Source organism: Opisthorchis viverrini (genome assembly GCF_000715545.1).
Source record: "Opisthorchis viverrini unplaced genomic scaffold opera_v5_110, whole genome shotgun sequence".
NCBI classification, from domain to species: Eukaryota; Metazoa; Platyhelminthes; class Trematoda; order Opisthorchiida; family Opisthorchiidae; genus Opisthorchis; species Opisthorchis viverrini.
The window spans coordinates 729892-748849 of record NW_008751760.1 but is presented as its reverse complement, the minus strand read 5'-3'; the positions used below and the strand labels follow the sequence as shown (position 1 = coordinate 748849).

At 44.2% G+C, this 18958-nt stretch overlaps 1 protein-coding gene across 1 annotated transcript in view; it reads right to left on the bottom strand.

The window, feature by feature from the left end:
• T265_05500 (hypothetical protein) overlaps positions 1-17338 on the bottom strand; it is a gene marked incomplete at both ends in the record, with an annotated part of 44449 nt that extends 27111 nt beyond the window's left edge. Inside the window, 2 exons of the mRNA XM_009170522.1 lie at positions 10528-10974; positions 16995-17338. Of these exons, the coding sequence (XP_009168786.1) occupies positions 10528-10974; positions 16995-17023 (476 nt within the window). The remainder of the gene's footprint in view (positions 1-10527; positions 10975-16994) is intronic.
• Between the last annotated feature and the right edge of the window lie 1620 nt (positions 17339-18958).

Sequence of the window (18958 nt, the reverse complement as noted above, 5' to 3'; positions counted from 1 at the left end):
AAGTCACTAGTTGTTACTTATAATTTGAGTTCATGTACGGATTTCATTACTGTTCTGGACTATCTCAAAGTGCGTCCTTGGACACCCGCATCGTACAAAAATCTATAATAGCTCACTCAAGCATGCAACTGCACCAGTCACGTTTCTACCATGACTGACACAAAGTGGTATAAAAATAACTGGTTTTCTACCGAACATGTATCTAGCGTGCGTGTGTTTCAGATCAGTTGATGTCATTCATTAGCACGCGGGCTGAAATGAATTGAAATGGGTGCGAAACAGTCATAGGGCTTTCGTCCTCGTTGACTTTAAAGCGACAGCAGTACAGTGTAAGTGATCCTGGGACAAACTAATTAGAAAACGACTAGAGGTCCTCAGGTGAGACAGACGAACTCAGAATGAATTATGCTATACCAAGCAGAGGTAAGTTGATAGAACAGGCGACAGGAATAGTACAGGTATACAGTGAAGCGGAGAAACAACTGGAAATGGTCCGAGGACGGTTAACAACTGTATTTATTGAGTAATGTCATATGAAAAATGCTGGAACAGTTGAACATCCTCAGAACCGTAATGGTCGAAATGTTGCGCGACTGATCCCCAATACAGTTCAAGCGTCTCACAACTCACAGAACTGGTAAATCCAACGTTCTCATGAGCTGAGGTCAGGAATTTAGCAAAGATTTGCCAATTTCGCTTGCTAATTACCAGTAACTCTCCTATTCGGTGGCTTCATTAACTTCATTTGGGCGATTTTTTATATCTGAACGCCTGTTCAGCTGGCAGCAACCTGTTGGTTGTGGGCGGATCTGCAGAGACGTTACACAAAAGCTTTATTCAATTGCAACCTAGACGGAGAGTTATCTGTTGGTGTATTGATGAACCAAGTTATATCATTGGTATGTTTTAGCGCCTTTGTCCAATATAATCAAAAATTAAATATGATAGTCACCCTAATGAGCATCGCTCATGAGACCTAGTCAGAATGATCTTTTTGTGGAGGAGGCCCATGTTGGGAGGCAGGATTGGGCTGCAAAAGGTTGCGAATACCTGACGAGCATCTACCCACACTGGTAAAATAATCTAGTCATCTGAATAACTTACACACAGAACACGACTAATCTCCGAAGTTATTAGCAGGATTGGGCTGCAAAAGGTTGCGAATACTTGAAAAGAAAGTCGGAGTTTGGACCTAACCTGACAGGATCAGGATAATTCGGGCCAAGCATTTCGGCCCAGGCACCCTCCCTCCCCTGATATTCCAATAGACAGTAAGCCACCGAAGAGCGTTTCGAATATAGATACATTATGTGTCTACGGTCTACCAAGGTCTTAATAAACCTATCTGCATTACTCAGTTTGTGAAATTCTACAATGTCCCTCAGTTCTAACTAATGATGGAAATAAGAAGACCAGGTCCTTCCCAATCAATTGAAAGGAGTCTGGAACCGACTGAACAGTTGTTCTTCTGTAGACTTTCGGTTTACCATACCCATGAGGTGAAGACCGGGTTCAGTTCATACACATACCAATCAGCACATGTTATCTGGCTTTCATTTTACTCAGAACGCTAAAAGACGTAGTGTCTAAGTGGAGCGTTTATTGGTAATAATGAGTGACTCTACAGAATCACAACTTCAACTATCGTTTTCCTGTTTATCATAGTGTATTACACAAAGGCCATCTTTTCTTTGGTGGGAACAATGTTAAAGACATTGAAGAACTCCTGTTGACCCAGCATTAATTTTGAATCTACTGAGGCGTCTTTCCAGAAGGTCTTAATAAACAATCGGCAGCTTGGTAGTTTGTTTACCAAGCCCTTCTGACTTTTCAACGGGTTCCAAACCCTTTCTTCCGAAGGAATTTCAACAGGCCCGAATTGGAACTCATCAGTTAGGTGTACGTCCCGGATTTTCATCAACCTTCTTCCAGCCTGACAGCCAAACTGTACGTAAGTGGAATAGTGTTGTTTTACAATATCCGCCGTGTTCGGTGAGAATGAGTGATTAGTGGAGGAAAAACATAACGATGTTTGCAGTTTTGGTCACCATGAGTGACCTTCATCAGGAGTTTTGAAATCAGTTGCAAACTACGATGGTGGTAACGGGAGACCAAAATAGACACCAACTAAGGCCCTTTTTAGAAAAAAGGAAGTTGGTATACTGCTGTCCAAGTTTTCGACAACCTACCAACCAAAGAGGAATTAACCAATATCTTGAGCACCGGTCCTGATGAAACATGAAGTGACCTTTCTGAAGTACAGTTGGTTGAGATGTTTCAGAAAAAATGGAGATTCTACTGAAATTCCTCCATTTCCACTATCTCGGTTTTTCGAATAAAAGTACTACCCCGCCTACATTCCTCATCGCCCGAGGTCGCCCAAGGGGTTAGAGCGCGAATTTACTGACCGGAAAGTCCGTGGTTCGAATCCGACCTCCGCCTCTCGACTTCCCCTGTCCAGGCTTGGGCAACCTGACAGTATCCCAGCCCTCGTGCTTCCTTCGGGTGGCATGGCAGCTAGGCACCGAAAGGGTGCTACTGATGAATGCTTTTTTTCAAGAAAGACAAAATTTTCAGTTAAAATTCTTACCAACCTTGTGAGCATTACTTTATTAGGATTTGCCTTGTCCGTTTTGACCAACAGAATTCAAAATTTCGAAAACAGAAATGTAACCTTTGGGAAGAAGTTTAAGCAGGTTTCCGAGGTGATCCCGCACATGACTGAAGATTGCTCAGTGAATCTCGCGTTGCCCACCCATAAACCACTTGACTAAATTTTTTCTGTATTTTCATCTAGAATGCCTGAAACACCTGTGTTCCGGCTACCTTGATCCAGCAGAGTTGGGAAAGTTTTGAAGTTGTCGTAAAAAAATAACTTACGCTATGGCTTTCTCATTATGGATTTATTATTCTTTAGGCCAGTGAGTGCGAAATCGACCTCTAAATTCCGGCATATCGCTGAGGCCAAAATTTAACCAAAGAAGATTTTACACCCTTAATCCACACCAAGTTTGTTCTCCCTCTAAAGAGCATTGCTTCCAGAAAATTGATAGTTTCCGGCTCCGAAAGGTTCCATAATTGTATGCCAGCTGTCCCAAACGCCAGAGATTCAATGGGATGCCCCAGTCAATCGTACCTAGGATTGGACTGCTTGATTGCCTGGGCCCTTATACGTCTTACGAGTTGGATGCTCGCTCTGTGCCAACGGGAGGTCTTAGCCGAAGTGCTGAAAGAATAATTTGATGGGATCCGAGTCCGTTCAAAAACTACCGTCCCAATCGTGTTATGCGCACTTTGCTCCGTAAAGAAAATTTGATGGGAATCCACAAAGACCGGGGATTTCACACTTGGGCAGTTATCCTTCTTTTCGAACAGCTGAATAAATTCGCCTATGCATTTGACTATTCCCATAAACCTGCATGACAAAGCGCCATTTCGAATAAGCCCGGTCACGCCGATCTACACCTGCTACACACATTCATCTTCTATCCTCTCCGTTTTGTCAGATGTTTATGAGCCAGATGGTGGCCGGTCCAACTGGTGACGCAATCATACATTTCGACTTGGTGTGCCAGCAGCGGGTGTGTACAATCGACAACCATAGTCCAGGAGACATGGGGAGTTGTCGTCCTGTTATGTCAGAACCTAAGCGTTTTTCGCTTCGCTTGCTCTCGAATCATATCTGAGTTACCGAGGCAACTAGCATTACCCTGTGTTCAGGCCAGTTGTCTAGTTGTATGCATGCAAAACTCTTTGTTCGATTGTCCAGCCATGGTAAGATTTGGGGAACTGGAAATTAAAAGGATCGCTTTTCGAAGGTGAAGTTTGTCACGCTGTGCCATGAGCGTGCGTGACACGAGGATTCAAGGGATAAGAATTCAGAAAACATTTTGCTTCGGAAGTCCAGTGAACTCCGGAAAGAACACAAATGTTGTATGCTTAGTTAGAAAACACGGGTACGGTCGTTTATTTGTTCGCTAAACAGCAAACCTGTGTTCGCTGACTCCGATCAGACGTCTTTTGGCTTTTATATAAAACAAGAGTCAAGTTCTAATAAGGGAAACTACTCACAAATATACGACGAAATGTCGGATATTATCAGGAAGGTCAGATTCCTGAAAGTAACCTCAGAACGCCCGGAACCTACTGCTCCACCAAAATCTCAACAAGAAAGCCGGCAAGCAACCAGATCAGTCAGTCATTCAATCGATTCAGCAAAAGCTAATGAGTCCTCATGCACGCCACAGAAGCACGACCGAATGTGGTCAGCGTTCAGGCATTCCATAGAGGCACTATCGATGTTGACGGGTGTTCACTAACGCCTATCAGACAGCCTGGATCATTGTCAGAAAGTCCCCTTGAAATAGCGTGGGGCCATTGTAACTTTTGCTCTCGCACTCGCTTGTTTGGAATATAGTTGTTATGTTCCCTTCTATGAGTCTTTTTTCCGGCACTGGGCACTGGAATGGGTCAGCAGCAGATACCACAGATTGGCGAATCAGCAGACACAACAAATATCTTGTCGACTGAAACATGAGGCGGTCTTTGTGCAGCACATCCAGTTGAGGAATATCATAAACGAGAGATTCAGTTGAGTCTGCCGTACAAACTATATTGATTTACAAAGGAGTGTATTAGTGGCAGAGAGTTAAGTTGCTTGATGAAAGACTTCTCACCAGTCCGCGGCTCATCATGTAGGTGCAGTCCCCCGATTAAACCCCAGAACGGACGAAATCCCTTGTGGGCTACCCAGGAGTAACTTATAGCTTTATAAGTAGTACATTCCGTCAAGAAAATACTCCGATATCCCGAATACTACACCAACTGAAACTGACTTTTGCGGTTTATTCAATTAATGGACATAATAAACGAAGGAATTATCTGAATGTCTCCCGTTACACCCAAACTAGTGTGCAAACGAGTGTGGTTTGTGTGTTTCTTCCTAATTTTTTTTCGGAAAAAACTGTTAAGCCATCGAAAAGCAAATTCCACCCTACCCGAAAGACTGGCAATGCCTGTACTCTAAGGGAAACACTGACGGACTGAGCATTCCCTGCCTGGCCAACGCGCATCACACTTTGTCCCATCATCAGAATGACAAGAGCTTGTCAAATGAGTCGAGCTCATTTATCATATACACGCACAGGCTCACATGAGTTTTTGTTTTAGCCATGCGGAGTCTGTGATTGTGTGTGACAAAGACCTGAGAAGAGAGAGGAGGGGAGGTCGAGGGCCTACAGAAGCATTAAGATGGAGAAAGAGCTGAGTGGCCGCGGTTGACGAGATTGAAACAAGAACACGAGTTGTTTGTTGGTCTGTTGTAGCCAAGTGACCGGTGGCAAAAACGCCAAAACCACCACCTCAGGCAACATCAGCTCTCTTAAAGATGTAACCGGTTCTCTTCGGACTGTTCCACCCTCCGAGGGTGAATATTCACTTCGCGATTAGACATAGTTTCTGTTGTTGTCCGAAGGTAGGTTTTTCGGACATCGGATATGAAAATATCCAGTGGCCGGGTGAGGAAACTTTTTCCCGCGTGGTGTGTTCTGCCGACAAAAATTCCACTCTTTCAGTGGGGTAGGGGGGAGGGGAGATAAGGTTTTCTAAGAAAAAGGGTGCACCAGAAAACGAAGTGATATGGATGCACGTGGAAAAGATTTGAACGGATATCCGTCCACGAAATGCGCACATACGCACGCACGCACGCAGGCACACACACACACAAACACACAAGGTTTATACAGTAGGCTAGTTTTGGAAGACGACCATCGACTGGCTTGGAAGTGCGGTGATTCCCTGGGGAAGAATCGTTAAAAGTTTAAATCTTGCAATAAATGAATATGGATTACTTTGGCCAGGATTGAGCTTATGTATCTCCCTCCGTTCGCATTTGAAAGCTGGACAGTCTTTTGAAACTTACAAAAGAAGAAATTATCACAATAGTGCGACCTAGGAACCGGCCGCTCCAAGGAGAAAAGATACGTGATGACATGACACAACAAACTTATAACCCGAGCCTTAAAAAAGAACAGTGGTTACATGTCTCTTTTCTAGTCAGGGACAAGAACTATTACCGGAGGTATACCGGTAGCTAATATTCGATTCACGTAAGCACCTCCAGTGCCGCATTAATTCAAAGTATATTTAGTGTCACTAACAACGAAACCATACTTTTAACAGGCGCTGATGTGCTTCTTACTTCAGTGACGTTAAACTTCCAAAATGCATATCTACAACACCAGCATATTCTATTAAATTAGCTGGTCCCAGTTCATGCGCCGACAAGTAAATAACCAAGCGGTAAGTTGCCCACTTGGTTGCAAATGGACCTACGGGTTGGATCCTTCGGTGAACTAAGATATATGCGTAGAGATTTCTCCTCTGAAAAGTTTGAAAACTTCTCTGAAGTGGCAAACAGATCAGTCAGGACAGTTCATTCCTCCGGAAAGGTAGTGCAAATCACCAGAGCACTTCACTTACAAGTAACAGGGGGAAAACAAAGTGAACTGCATCGGTTGTTTCATCTGGGGCTTTGTAAATGCTATCCAGAGGCATTGATCTGTACAATCAACCAATAAGCTCCCGCATTTTGAAGACGACAGATAATTTGGAAACCGGCAAAACACTCCATCCTACCGACTAACTGAAACAAGCTTCTTTTCCGACCACACATTTTAGATTTCAGCTTTGTTTGTGTCATTGAACTCTGGTACTTTGACCTATTCTTGTCTGAACAAGATGGATATGAATTCACAACTAACGGACTAATCGTACCGCTTTCGTTTTCATACCGAACTACAGATCTGTCATTAAAAAACAGGTGATATGAATGAAATTGATCCAAGTAAGGCAGGAAGGACGTGGCAGATGCGATTACGAAACCACCTGTACACAAACGTTTGTTAACGAGGACGATGATCGTGATCAGTAGTTTTAACGTGCGTTCAGGGACGACAAGCACGTTAATGCAGGATCCTGTCTGCCTTATGTGATTGATCATCGCACTGATCAATAAATGAGACTCTCGGAACAGGGGATTGAACCGTGAAGAGTGAAGTAGCTGCTGTTGAAACTATCCTTCCAAATATCTCATTATAACTGCACAATACAGCTCTGCCTTGGTGAATTCAAAACTAATCGGACAAAATGGTGAGCCTTTTCTAAATGTTTTACCATTTCACATCCTTTCTTTCGCGTTTCCTGATGACCCGGTTGTACTCTCTTTTGGAGTAGAGGTTTTGAAAATAAAAACCGTTTGTCCCAGTAATGATCCGAGTGGCCATCGATACGACATCTCACACACTTGGCCTTTGTGGAAGTCGCATGTGGAAAGTGCCTTACAGGCACCCACCCATCATCACCATTATGAATCAGCTTGTCGTTTTTGGATGGATGCCCTCTCAGCACTGCGATGGATACAGAGATAGAGTGTTTGATGAGAGATGCAATCTTGCAGTTACTGATGGCTTTACGAGTCCCTGTTTGACGGACGAACTGCGCCTACCTGATCATCTCTAAGAAGAGCGAAGCTAGTCTTGAACTGTTAGAGATTTCAGCAATCTTCTGAGTAGTGTATTGGCAACCTGTACTACAGTTCTTCCTGTGGTTTTGGATTTTACGGAGCGAATGCAATTGCACTGTGCGCAGAAAGAATCTCCAAGTTGCGTTCTCTGAACCCAGGTGACCTTGTACACGATACACGGTGATCGTCTCCGCAAGGGAGAAGCTCCCACTCAAGGAACAATTTTCGAATATTCGACACCTCTTCAAGAGGGGAATGCTGCACCTTGAGGTTCTAATAAAACAGAAAACTTACCAGTGTCATCAATTTATTTCCGCACAAACTACAGTTATCGGGAGCCTGCCCTGAAAAGAAGGTGATTCCCACTCGAAAACCAAGAAGTACGGGAACCGGTTTAATCCTAATCCAGCCCAACACCGTTTTGCGTAGTTGGGTATTGTTATTGCAGAACTCATGCAAATACGTCTTTCATGCGATGATTTGGGTTTGGTTCGACTGAGCTAATATTCAATTTATTTTCTTGTTACAAAACTACTAATTAGAATAATGAGACCCATTTGCCATTGACGGGGTACATCTCACGGAGCTGCAGGGAGATCTAAACCGGCGATCTCTCACCTAGCAGTTAAACACAATACCACTAGGTCATGGAGAACGCAGAAGCAGTGTGGGATCCAGGTACTGTATGGCGCCACCCTGCTTGTTTCATGTAGCCTGTGTCACGTGAGTTGGTGTTTACCGACCCATCGAGTAGTGGCCTATCAGACCATTGTGACTTGTAGGATGTTCTGGCTATCGGAAATGCTCTATCACTCAATACTAATTTCCTTTTCGAGATCGAGATAGCCCAATGGTTAAGGCGCGGACTTAATGACCGGAAGATCCGTGGCTCGACTACTTCCGTCTAGGTTTGGGTGACCTGGCATTACCTTAGCTGTTGCGCCTCCTTCGGGTAAAGTGGCAGCTATGAACCCGGAAAGTGTTGCAGCTGAACGATTATTATTTATTATTATTACCAGATTCCTTTTCGGGGTACACGAAGCCATGTCGAAGGCATGTGTCAAGAATCTTGACACCGTTCGTTTCCTCTCAGTTATTTGTGCTTAGTTCGTCAGAACCATTTGACAACGAATATGGAAACTTCCATTGGGTCTTGGAAAAAATGAAGAACCACGTTGTCTTTTGAAATTAAAGTTAAAAAATCATGGCACATTCAAATTAGTAGGCGTTTTCACTATGAATGGCTGTTGTTTCGATATATCGTCACTCCGAGCTGATATGTTAGTAGTGGAACGGAATTTAAACCACTTGTTCCTAACCTGGTGGTCGCAAAGTCTTGGCAGCGGGTTTGTGACGCGTTTAGCGTTATTTAAAATTATTTTTCCTGTCAGAAAACCAACAGTGGAAAAGTCCACACAGATAGAGCACTCGGTAGATTTTACTGAGAACTGAACTTTGTGACAACACCTGAATTAGTTGGTGAGTTGACGGAAGATTTGTCCTATTAGTAAGGACATTCCGAACTGGACAGATTTTGACAAACACAGCCATTTGCCCATCATTTTTTATGGGTGCCTCGACTGAAACCCAGCTAAATCTCTCGTTTATGATGTTCTCTAAGTGAATAAAAGACTAGGTTCATCGAACTCTTGACAACAAACGTGTTTCGTCTGACTGTGAGCTTCGAGTTTCCGTTTATTTGGATGAAATTTTAAGTGCTAATCAGGTCCTACCTCTGGCGGCTGAATGTACCCCTAAACTGTTTGGGCCATGAAAGAATCTGGGTCTTTTGAATACCGGTGCCACAGATGCTTAGGGCTAACAAATTGATAGAGTGAGAAATCAACACAGCATGTCGCCATGAAGATTAGCACTCGCGGAGCACCAACGACTCTAATAAACAGTGAATTAACCGGGCGATGAATTAGCCGAACATCTTATTTCACAAAAGGATGGCGGAGGAAAATAAGTGTGAGACCAGTGAACTAGGGTGCGCAACGAAAAGGATGTTGAGACAAATTTGGTTGTGTGTGAATCATGTCGACGGAGTTTCACTTCATTCGGATGACTGAAGGATTAAGTAGATGAGTAAAGGGAACCAGTCCTACGAATAGACTTAACTGGAGCCCAACTGGATCTCTCGTTTATGGTGCTCTCCTTCAACTGAATGTGCCGCACCAGGCCACCTCCTGTTTCAGTTGATACGGAATTCGATATATCCCGATAAATTGTATAGATGTAATACACCACGACCGGTTTCGCCCTTCTTGGGGTTCATCAGGTAGGTGCAGTCCCCGAATTTCCGTCAACCCTATAAGTATTTATTGAAATCTGTCCAATTTGGGCTCAAGCAGATCAGGGACTGCGCCTACCTGATGAGCTTCAAGAAGAGCGAAACCGGTCGATATGCAGTGGTTCCTCTCTCATGGAAACTTCGCCTATGGCTTGAAGCTGCGTGGCTGTTCTAAGCCTCTCAGAATAGGTACCCTTTCTGGAGTCCAATGAAAACAGTGTTGAGAACTTGCTTCTGGTCGAAGGATATAAGTGGCGTCGGAAATGTAGCTCTGATGTACTGACTGAAAAGCATTATCAATACCAAGGTCCTAAATATTATTTCACGCGGCAACATCTATCCAGCCAACGAACATCCTCTTCGAGAGCCTGGAATTGTCTGAACTGTGTCGAGCTATGACCGTTGTCACGTGAAAACTGCTTCCCCGTCGCATTCAGGGTGCTTTTAAGAAACCTTTTAGTGCGTTTGGGCAGTTGCAAACTTTCAGTGATGTCTGTTGAACTAAGATTCAGTCTGTAATATCTGCCTTGAGGCCAATAATCCTACTACAGGCGACTAGCCACAAGTGAATATCCACGGAAGCAGGCGTATGGATCAAAGTGAAACTCACATCGATAATAAGTTTCTGGTGTCTACGCTGTTCTAAGAATATATATTTTCAATAAATTCATTCACATATACCCATTCTCAAACACACATCGAGCGAACTTACTTATGGGTTGACTTCTCTGAATCACCCGGTCCTTTGTACCAAGTCACGCTCGTCCTTTCGCATTTAATCGGTGAACTGGAGTTTGGTGTTGTAGATGTATCCAACTGGTTGGTTGCTGATCTTGGTGGGTTGCTGTATTCCGAAATATCGGGGAAACAAGCGGGATTTATTGATTGCACTGGTGCGAGAGTAAGTGACCCTGAAAGGATGGGGCTGGGAGAGAGCGGTCTGAGTGCTTGCGTTGTACACAATGGTGATGAGACCACGCTGAGCAACGGTGATGGAGGATGAACCGAGGCCTTCGGAAGATGGGAAAATGTTGTGGTGGGAATGCTATGATAGTTAGTTTCTGACGTTAGGGCTCCACGACAGTCAGGTAGAAAGACGGTCGCCGCCGCGCGATCCATCCGCAGTCCGGGTTGGCTCAAACGGTCGCAGCAATCGATGCTAAGTGAATGGGAGAGCGAGAAAGTGTGAGAATCAGATCTGCAGACAACAACATGCTCATGGGATACGCTCACAGTGATAGTGATACAAGCTAGGTGTTTGTTTGCCACACTGATCCCTGGATGTGCATAGTGTGCGCAGTCCTGAAACCCGATTGGGTCACAAAGTGTGGGAACGCCAGTTTTTTTTGTGAAAACCTATATCCGGTTTGTGATGCAGTGTGGGAACCTTAGTGAAATTTAAACGCCTGCTTACTCATTACTGAACGCAGAAGCTGGAAGGAAAGTCGTTCGCTGAGAGGATCAATAGGCAAATGTCAGTTCAATAAGCGTCATTCGCCTCAAGAGTGTGAACTGAAAACATTGGATAAGGGGGTTATCAGCTCTCCATGAAACTGCGTTAGAACTGGCTCTTTTTGGGCACATTTAGCCTGCCAATATTCATCAGAACCCACTTTCTTCCGTCGAATGCAGACTACTCCTTTGTCGAGGTTACAATGGATCCGCTGTACTCCTGGAGCTACCCTTTCTCCGTGTGTCCGATCCCAGACAGGATCACTGTACTTTGAACACAAGAATGCGAAAACCGAAGCTGAGTCGGCTGAATTTTAGTTACATCATACTTTGGATTTTCAGAAATAACTTTGCTCATAGTCTAGCTTTTAAATCGCTTCTCCAAAATGCAAGCATCCAAATAGCTAACCAGCATTCAGTCTGGGTTTTCATATAACTGCTAAAAGACAAGAAGTCGTTTGTAGTTCTCTCGGTAGGCAAATAGGTATTTTCTAACCAGCATCTGGGTTTTCATATAACTGCTAAAAGACAAGAAGTCGTTTGTAGTTCTCTCGGTAGGCAAATAGGTATTTTCTGGCGAAACGAAAGTATTTTATTGCCTCCATTTCTGAAACAGATTGTGGACAGCTTGGCTGAATAAGGAAGAAGTTATGCTGAAGGCGCTAATGTGGGGTATGAACCCCGGGTGTGGAGAATGTTGAAGCAGGCCACTAACCCCGACGCACACCAGGTGTTCGAAAAGCTTTAAAAGCTTGTTCACCCATCTTGTCCACCTAACCAATTTCACCATGGACCTCTTGATGACGTGTTGACGCTTTTGTCCACCAAACTTTAGCTGACTTCGCTTTTCGCAGCACCGTCCATATGCTTCAAAACCAGTGAACTGTCAAGCAGTAGCATCGAAGGTGCTTTCCGGTCTTATCATTTGAAGGTTGACGGAAAGAGGATAAGACAAATCCGTGGAAACTAAGCTGGGTTCCGTGCTACAAGACGACGCATCGATCATATTTCCACCATCCTTCAGATTCTGGAACAGTGGCACTGCTTCTAGCAGTCAACAGTTGTGGTCTTTCCTGACTCGGAATCTGCCTTTTACTCTATGGACCGTCAGACAGTGTCTATGGAGCAAAGATTTCCCCCGTCAATTATTGGCTCTTCTTAAGGCTAGGCATGCCAACTCCCGCGGGCACGTGAAAGTCTACAGGAAGCTCTCGCTTGAGTTCACAACATCAACGCTGTCCTCTCCGGTCTTTCCTCTTCAACCGTCAATGGTACGATTGTGGAACACTCATTCCCAGGCTCTACTGCCTGTGGGTTCAAAATGCTCCCCGGGGTATTCGCTCAAAGATATCGAGTACGCAGATTATATAGCTCTTCTTGTATCTGATACCCGAGTAATGCGGACAACGTTAAATAATCTAAATAACTCCGCCCCATTGCGAAGCACAGAGTGCTGCTGCAAGACTGAGTGGACTTGAGCCCTAGCCTCATACTCGCGAATAAGCCATAATTTTGTTTACCTGAGCAGCTGTATTAGTTCCGGTGGTCCGGTCATGCGCGATAACCCTATCTGGACTGGATAGACTAGAGCAGCTCTCGTGAACCCACATTACCTGGGACGCAGACATGACATCAGCTTATTCACCGGGGGCGAATTCGGTCAAGCGCGATATCCCCATCTGGACTGGGTAGACTAGAGCAGCTCTTGTGAACCCACATTACCTGGGACGCAGACGTGACATCAGCTTATTCACCGGGGGCGAATTTTCAACGCTGCGGTGCGCTCCATGTCATCATACGGCTCGGAAGCCTGACCGGTATGCCCAGAGGAGGTTAAAATCTTCCAGTGTCCGACAATCAATGCCTTCGAAACACTGTACGAGTCTGATGGGGTAATTTTTGTGGGATAAGTAATGCTGAAGTAATCCGATTGGTTTTCGGAAGTAACATCTAGCCCACGATGGATTAACTAATCACAGCTTGCACTGGATTGACAAGTGCTTCTTATGCCAGCTGACCGACTTTCTCAAAGACCCCTTTTCGCACAACTAAGTGAAGGGTGAAAATGAGCCAGCGGAGATCAAAAAATGACTCGGCAACGAGGTATGAAAGCCATTACCACCAAACCCAGCTACACTGATCATTATTCTCCCTGGATGGGTACCCCGAGACCGGACACATCAATGGTGAAAGACATTGTCAGACATGGCCCAGTCGCGCCATCCAATGGCACTATTGCCTTTAGTGCATAGAGCCCCGCCCTGTATGTATGCATCAATCATATCAGCTACTGCTTTCAGAGCTTAGCTACCCACCCCACCTACCCAAATCATCGGCAAACGAATACGTGGCATGTAGAACCACCAAACATCAAGTATGCTATTCTCATAGCTTGTTATGGTGATGAAAATGATTAGGACACTGAAGAGTGTGTCTCAGTGTCACCTAGGAGGCTGTTGTTTTCGATGGAGACTTTCTGTTGACAAGGGAAGTTACTTTCACCTCTCTAGGGAAATGGTCCATTTGGAATAGGGTCATATTAATATTCACGTTTATCTAATGATGAGATAGCAGAAAGTATGGCATACGAAGATGAAACTGAAAATCGTGCTCTCTTGAAAGGTAAGCCGCAAATCTGTCGTACTACCCCAGACGAGTGGGCCAAGAACTGGCGTTTATCCAAGGGATTGTACAGCGACAGATGGGATAGACACAGCTTTCTGAATCTGACCGAGCGAAACCCAGAAGTCGAAATGTATAAACGAAAAAGATTACCTTCTGTAGAGAGCGGGCAGTTTTTTGTCAGCTACTAAGACAACTTTATTAGAATCATCTTGAAAGGAGTTTTAGCAATTAACTGGTACCGGTCCCTAACCGGAAGCAACTTTATCCTCGTGTGCACTAAGTGGTGAGACGAAACACAGCTTCTGCTTACAACTGTCTCCCGGAATTAGCTAGTTGAACCACACATCAACACACACACACACAGAGTCAAACACGAAAGCACGGTCTTTTTCGTAAACATGATTTGATTTTTAGTCACACATCCGAAGCTCAGAACAAACAGGGCGGTGGAAACTGCACCAACTGCATAATGCCGTCACGGAAGTCGACAATTACATTTCTTCCGGTCCGTGGGGTGGTGCTTATTCACCACACACGGATGGATACCTTCCGGTGCAGAGTTACAACGCAGTAGCGCACTTTCGTCAAACACCTAATCACGTATCCTGAAGAAAATGGTTTTGAATACAAGCTGGTGGACATGTTCAGGGCAGATGTTCGCGGAAGCAAAAAATGGACCATCCCGTATTGATATGCTTATCAGCAGCCCAAACGGCTAGACACAGTCCGCCTTGGCAACCGAAGTTAACGGTCTGACGTGAACAGGCCTAATGAAAGGTACAGTTCGGTGGTGAACCCTACTTATCAAAGGATGAAGGAGCCTTACTTGGAGCGCTGGATCCAAATGAGATGGAGAGACCACCACAGAATCTGATGGTAACCAAGTTTGTTTGTTTCTTTTATGTATCCATTCTTTTCTGAAGACAGGATATCCTCCAGAAGTCCAGAAAACTCCTTTCTTTATAATGTAATCTCCTCAGAGGGATAGTGCATCTAAACCCTCCACGAAATCTTGCAATTATCATGTACTAGAGACAAATCGCAATGATCAGGGATTTTCGATTTTCGTATCACATTCCTGAACACCCTTTTGGACTTTTGGAACAAGCCTCAAGTCAACTGCTTCCGTTACTGAAATCTGGAAGCATCAGCGAGACTAAAGTTTGCACATGCCATCAAAATACAATGTACACCCAGAAGGGAATTCAGTTGATACTTGAACAGCCGTTGAGTGAAGTGCTATTGTTATCTTTCTGGAAAGTTTCTTTCAGTTTGCCCCAAGTGGCTAGTATATCTAATGGTATTGCTCTAAAAGGAAATCTCTGCAACAGCTCTGGGCTTCTGTATAAGAGCAGAACGTGGCCCTGTTTGCATTCGTATTCATGTGTCCGTACTCGTCGAACACTTAGGTAGATTTATCGGTCCAGCGATGCAGAGGTACAGAGAGAGAGAGAGAGAGAGAGAGAGAGAGAGAGAGAGAAAATTCCTTCTAGTATGGAAGTATTTGGCCTTCTATTGATACCCCAGGTGATAGCCTCTCATAAAACATCTGTCAGTGGTTTACTATGGGTGCCGCATTACTTTTAGACTGGCTATCATTGTTTGGAGAAGACCTGTTGAGTTGAAGATTTCGTCGAAAATGGTAAGTTACTGAGTGTGAAAGCAAACATCAGTGCTCGTGCGGGAAAATATTTTCGGTTCCCGATTTTTCAATACAACTTGAGGAAACACCGAGTAACCATCAACTTCTTTATAAAGATTGATGCTCATGAGCAGTGGTAATTCTCGGGCAAGTCAATACTTATCTGGAAAGAATGAAAACTTTCAAGATCCCTCTAACTAGATAGACCAGAATACACAAGAGCTGGATATGGGTCATTATGCCTAACCGCCACATTTTTATTGTTCAAATCATTTTCGCAATGTTGACCACGTGTCTGATACCTATAAAGTATGAACCTATGGCCTTCTAGTGAAAACTGGGTTCCATTATCTCAGAAGTAATGAAGCGTATGATAGAACCTATAACCTCCTAGTGCAAACTGAGTTTCATTATCTCAGAAGTAATGAAGCGTATGATGTACACCCGAAAAGTGAACGCGTTTAACAACCCAGGCAGCGACCCACTGTTAGTTTCAGGGCACTTTCCGCAAGAAACTGCTCTGCAAGTTTTCTGCCAGATGGTTGCGTTCAGAGAAAACGCAATATATTCATATTTCTGGTACAGTGAAATCACAGTTCCTACCCGTCAGCCTAAGTTGGCTCTGAAAAGCGCGCTTGGGAAACAGGCGTTTTGGTGCTAAAAACGGTTCAATGAAATGAGATTTCGAGCATCGGGAAACCTCATACATTCGCTAGTTCAAACATGTCTGATTGGGAAAACATGACGCGCTAAGTTTACCCGAATGTCATTAGTGCGGACCACCATCCTTGATCCTCGTTAAACAGTACTGGTTAGAGAAATACGAAGCGACTTAATTTGGTCCCTATTCATGGTCTTTTGTAATCTAGTGTCGTTAAAATGTTTTGGATATTACGCTACATGTATTCTCACCCATGTGTTGACGATAACCTCACCGGTGTTGACCTACTAGAACGGTGAGCTCAGAAAGTTTAAAATAACTCATTTAAAAAGGCATCAACCCGTTTTCGGCTCTTTGGATAGCCGGGGGGTACTAAACAAAAAGAAACGTAGTAAGCCCACGACGCATGCACACTGTCGCCTTCTTCATCGAGCATTTGCAAGTTGTACTAGGGTTAAAGGGACATGGGAACCCTCCGAGAGACATGGAAGTTTCGAAATAGATTCCACACGATAACAATCAGATTACTGCCATACTTTCCCTGTCCATCTACAAAGTCACAAACAGATACACCTACCTCACATATTCTACGCTGGTAGACAGACGGGCATGTTACCACAAAAATGCGTCTTATCAAATTCACTAGGTTTAACCATGAATGCTTTGACTTGATTTATCCCAACCAATCTATCAAGGGTACAAATGGATAGAAACCACTATTTGGAAATGAACAAGGATTTGAGATACAAATATTGTGATACTTATTCCCTTTTCAAACACAACACAGACAAAAACTTACCGAGAAAGATCAGTCATTGTTTCCATCATTGGATCAGTCGCGGCACATGGACCCCAACTTTATCCTCGAACAAAGTAATATTTGCGGAAAACAGGCAACAAATTGGACCCGTGAAAATTCCAGCTTTCGGATTGGTGGTCCTCGTGAGTGTTTTATTTTTTAGAAATTCCGTCCGCTCTGTCTACCTGTTTTGCTTGCGCAAGACAGTAAATGTGTGAACCAGTGAGAATCGGGGGTACAGAAAATCCTGCTGTCACGGTTGTCATGGTGTCGGTTCGACTCACCTGGACCTGGACAAAACACAAAACAGCACCGAAAACAGGGAGGGTGCGTCACGGGTGCTTGTTCGTTAGCCTGTCTGTCTGTTGTTAATGCCAAAGGTGTCGTCCGTGTGTCTACGGCTTTACAATGCCCCACCTCCGACTATGGGCTTGACACGGTTTTTGACTTGATTGCTTGCATGGGGGTAGAAAATAAGAGCGTGAACGATCAAACAAGTTTTTAACCAATTAGGAGATAGAATAATCCGACAGCAGTATGCTGATTGGTTGGCCCGACTAGCCAACAACACATGATTGGTGTGTGCCGAAAACTGGGTTTGATACTGGTCGACAGCTCTAATGTTAGGCAGGTTTGGCCGTAGAGTTAATCCGAAGGATACTGCCTATGGTTCCCCGTTTTGAATCGCCTAAAAGAAGAGCGACATGGACAGGTTTGGATAGTCGCCAGCATGAAGGAGAACTAAGCATATGATGAATAAAATTGTCAGCGATTAGTGGGGCGATTAGTGGGCTGGAGCACCTTAGTCTCATGGTGTAATGAATCCCTAGCTCCATGTAGCTATCAGACAAAAGTTCGCGGCAATGAGTTCGTTGGACAAAGGTGATAAAAAAGCCCAAGGACAATAGTACAAGGTTATATTACTCAGGATGCTCAATGGAAAGTATATTCCAAAGTTGAAAATGACCAACATTTTGGAAACTCTACTGGCAATAAGTGACAGTCTGTGCTTGTCTCGGTTTATTCGGGTTAGTTTTATAACCTACACATTTCCAGGTCATCCGTTTTTTCGTGTAGAATAAGATTCCCCAAGCTTGGGTGACCGCGGACTGAATATCACTCACTCAGTCCGAAATTTTGGTAATCCTGACTAATCGTTACGGTCTTCAGTGCTAGCACCGGGCACTATTTAGTTCCCTATTTCTACATCATCATCATCATCATCATCATCATCATCATCATCATCATCATCATCATCATCGTCATCATCATCATCATCATCATCATCATCAACAGCGTGACATCAGTGTTCAACACCAATGCTTCACTGCCGGGGCGCTCGCATGCAGCTGAATGCGGTCCTGCGTGCAAGAATTGTGTGCCACCATAAAATTTAGTTATTATGATTGGCGACTGAACATGCAAAAGCTTGTTGCACATAATCGGCTGGCAGAGCAGTCAGCACTGGTTCCAAGCTTTTGTTAATCACTGACCTACCGGCGTGCTTCGTCAACTCTTGAGTTTTCACTTCGACTGGTATAGTACGTCCTGAGGATGACGGTATGTCACTAGCACCGACTAAAACACGTGGAATAAGCCTACTTCAATTATTCTGCATCAGGGGAGCAAGTGAGTATGCTGAGGAGATTGATCCTATGAGATATGTGCATGTTGCTCAACCGCCGTGAAAGAATTTACTAAAGAGATTGGACCCTTCCATAATGGACTTCGAGTGTCAGGCTTCCAAATCACCAAAAATGTGAGCTGGAATCCAAACAGTAACCACACGAATAAGTATATGATGAAAACAATATAGTAATACCACCACTAATAATACTACGGTACAACTCCCGCCAGAAGACCGAAAACAGGGGACGCATTCAGTGAGGAGATTATTTTGGTAACACGGCCTTTATTCAAGTTAACCCACCGGAAGCACTGAAGGGAAAGTAGCTTTTAGTCCT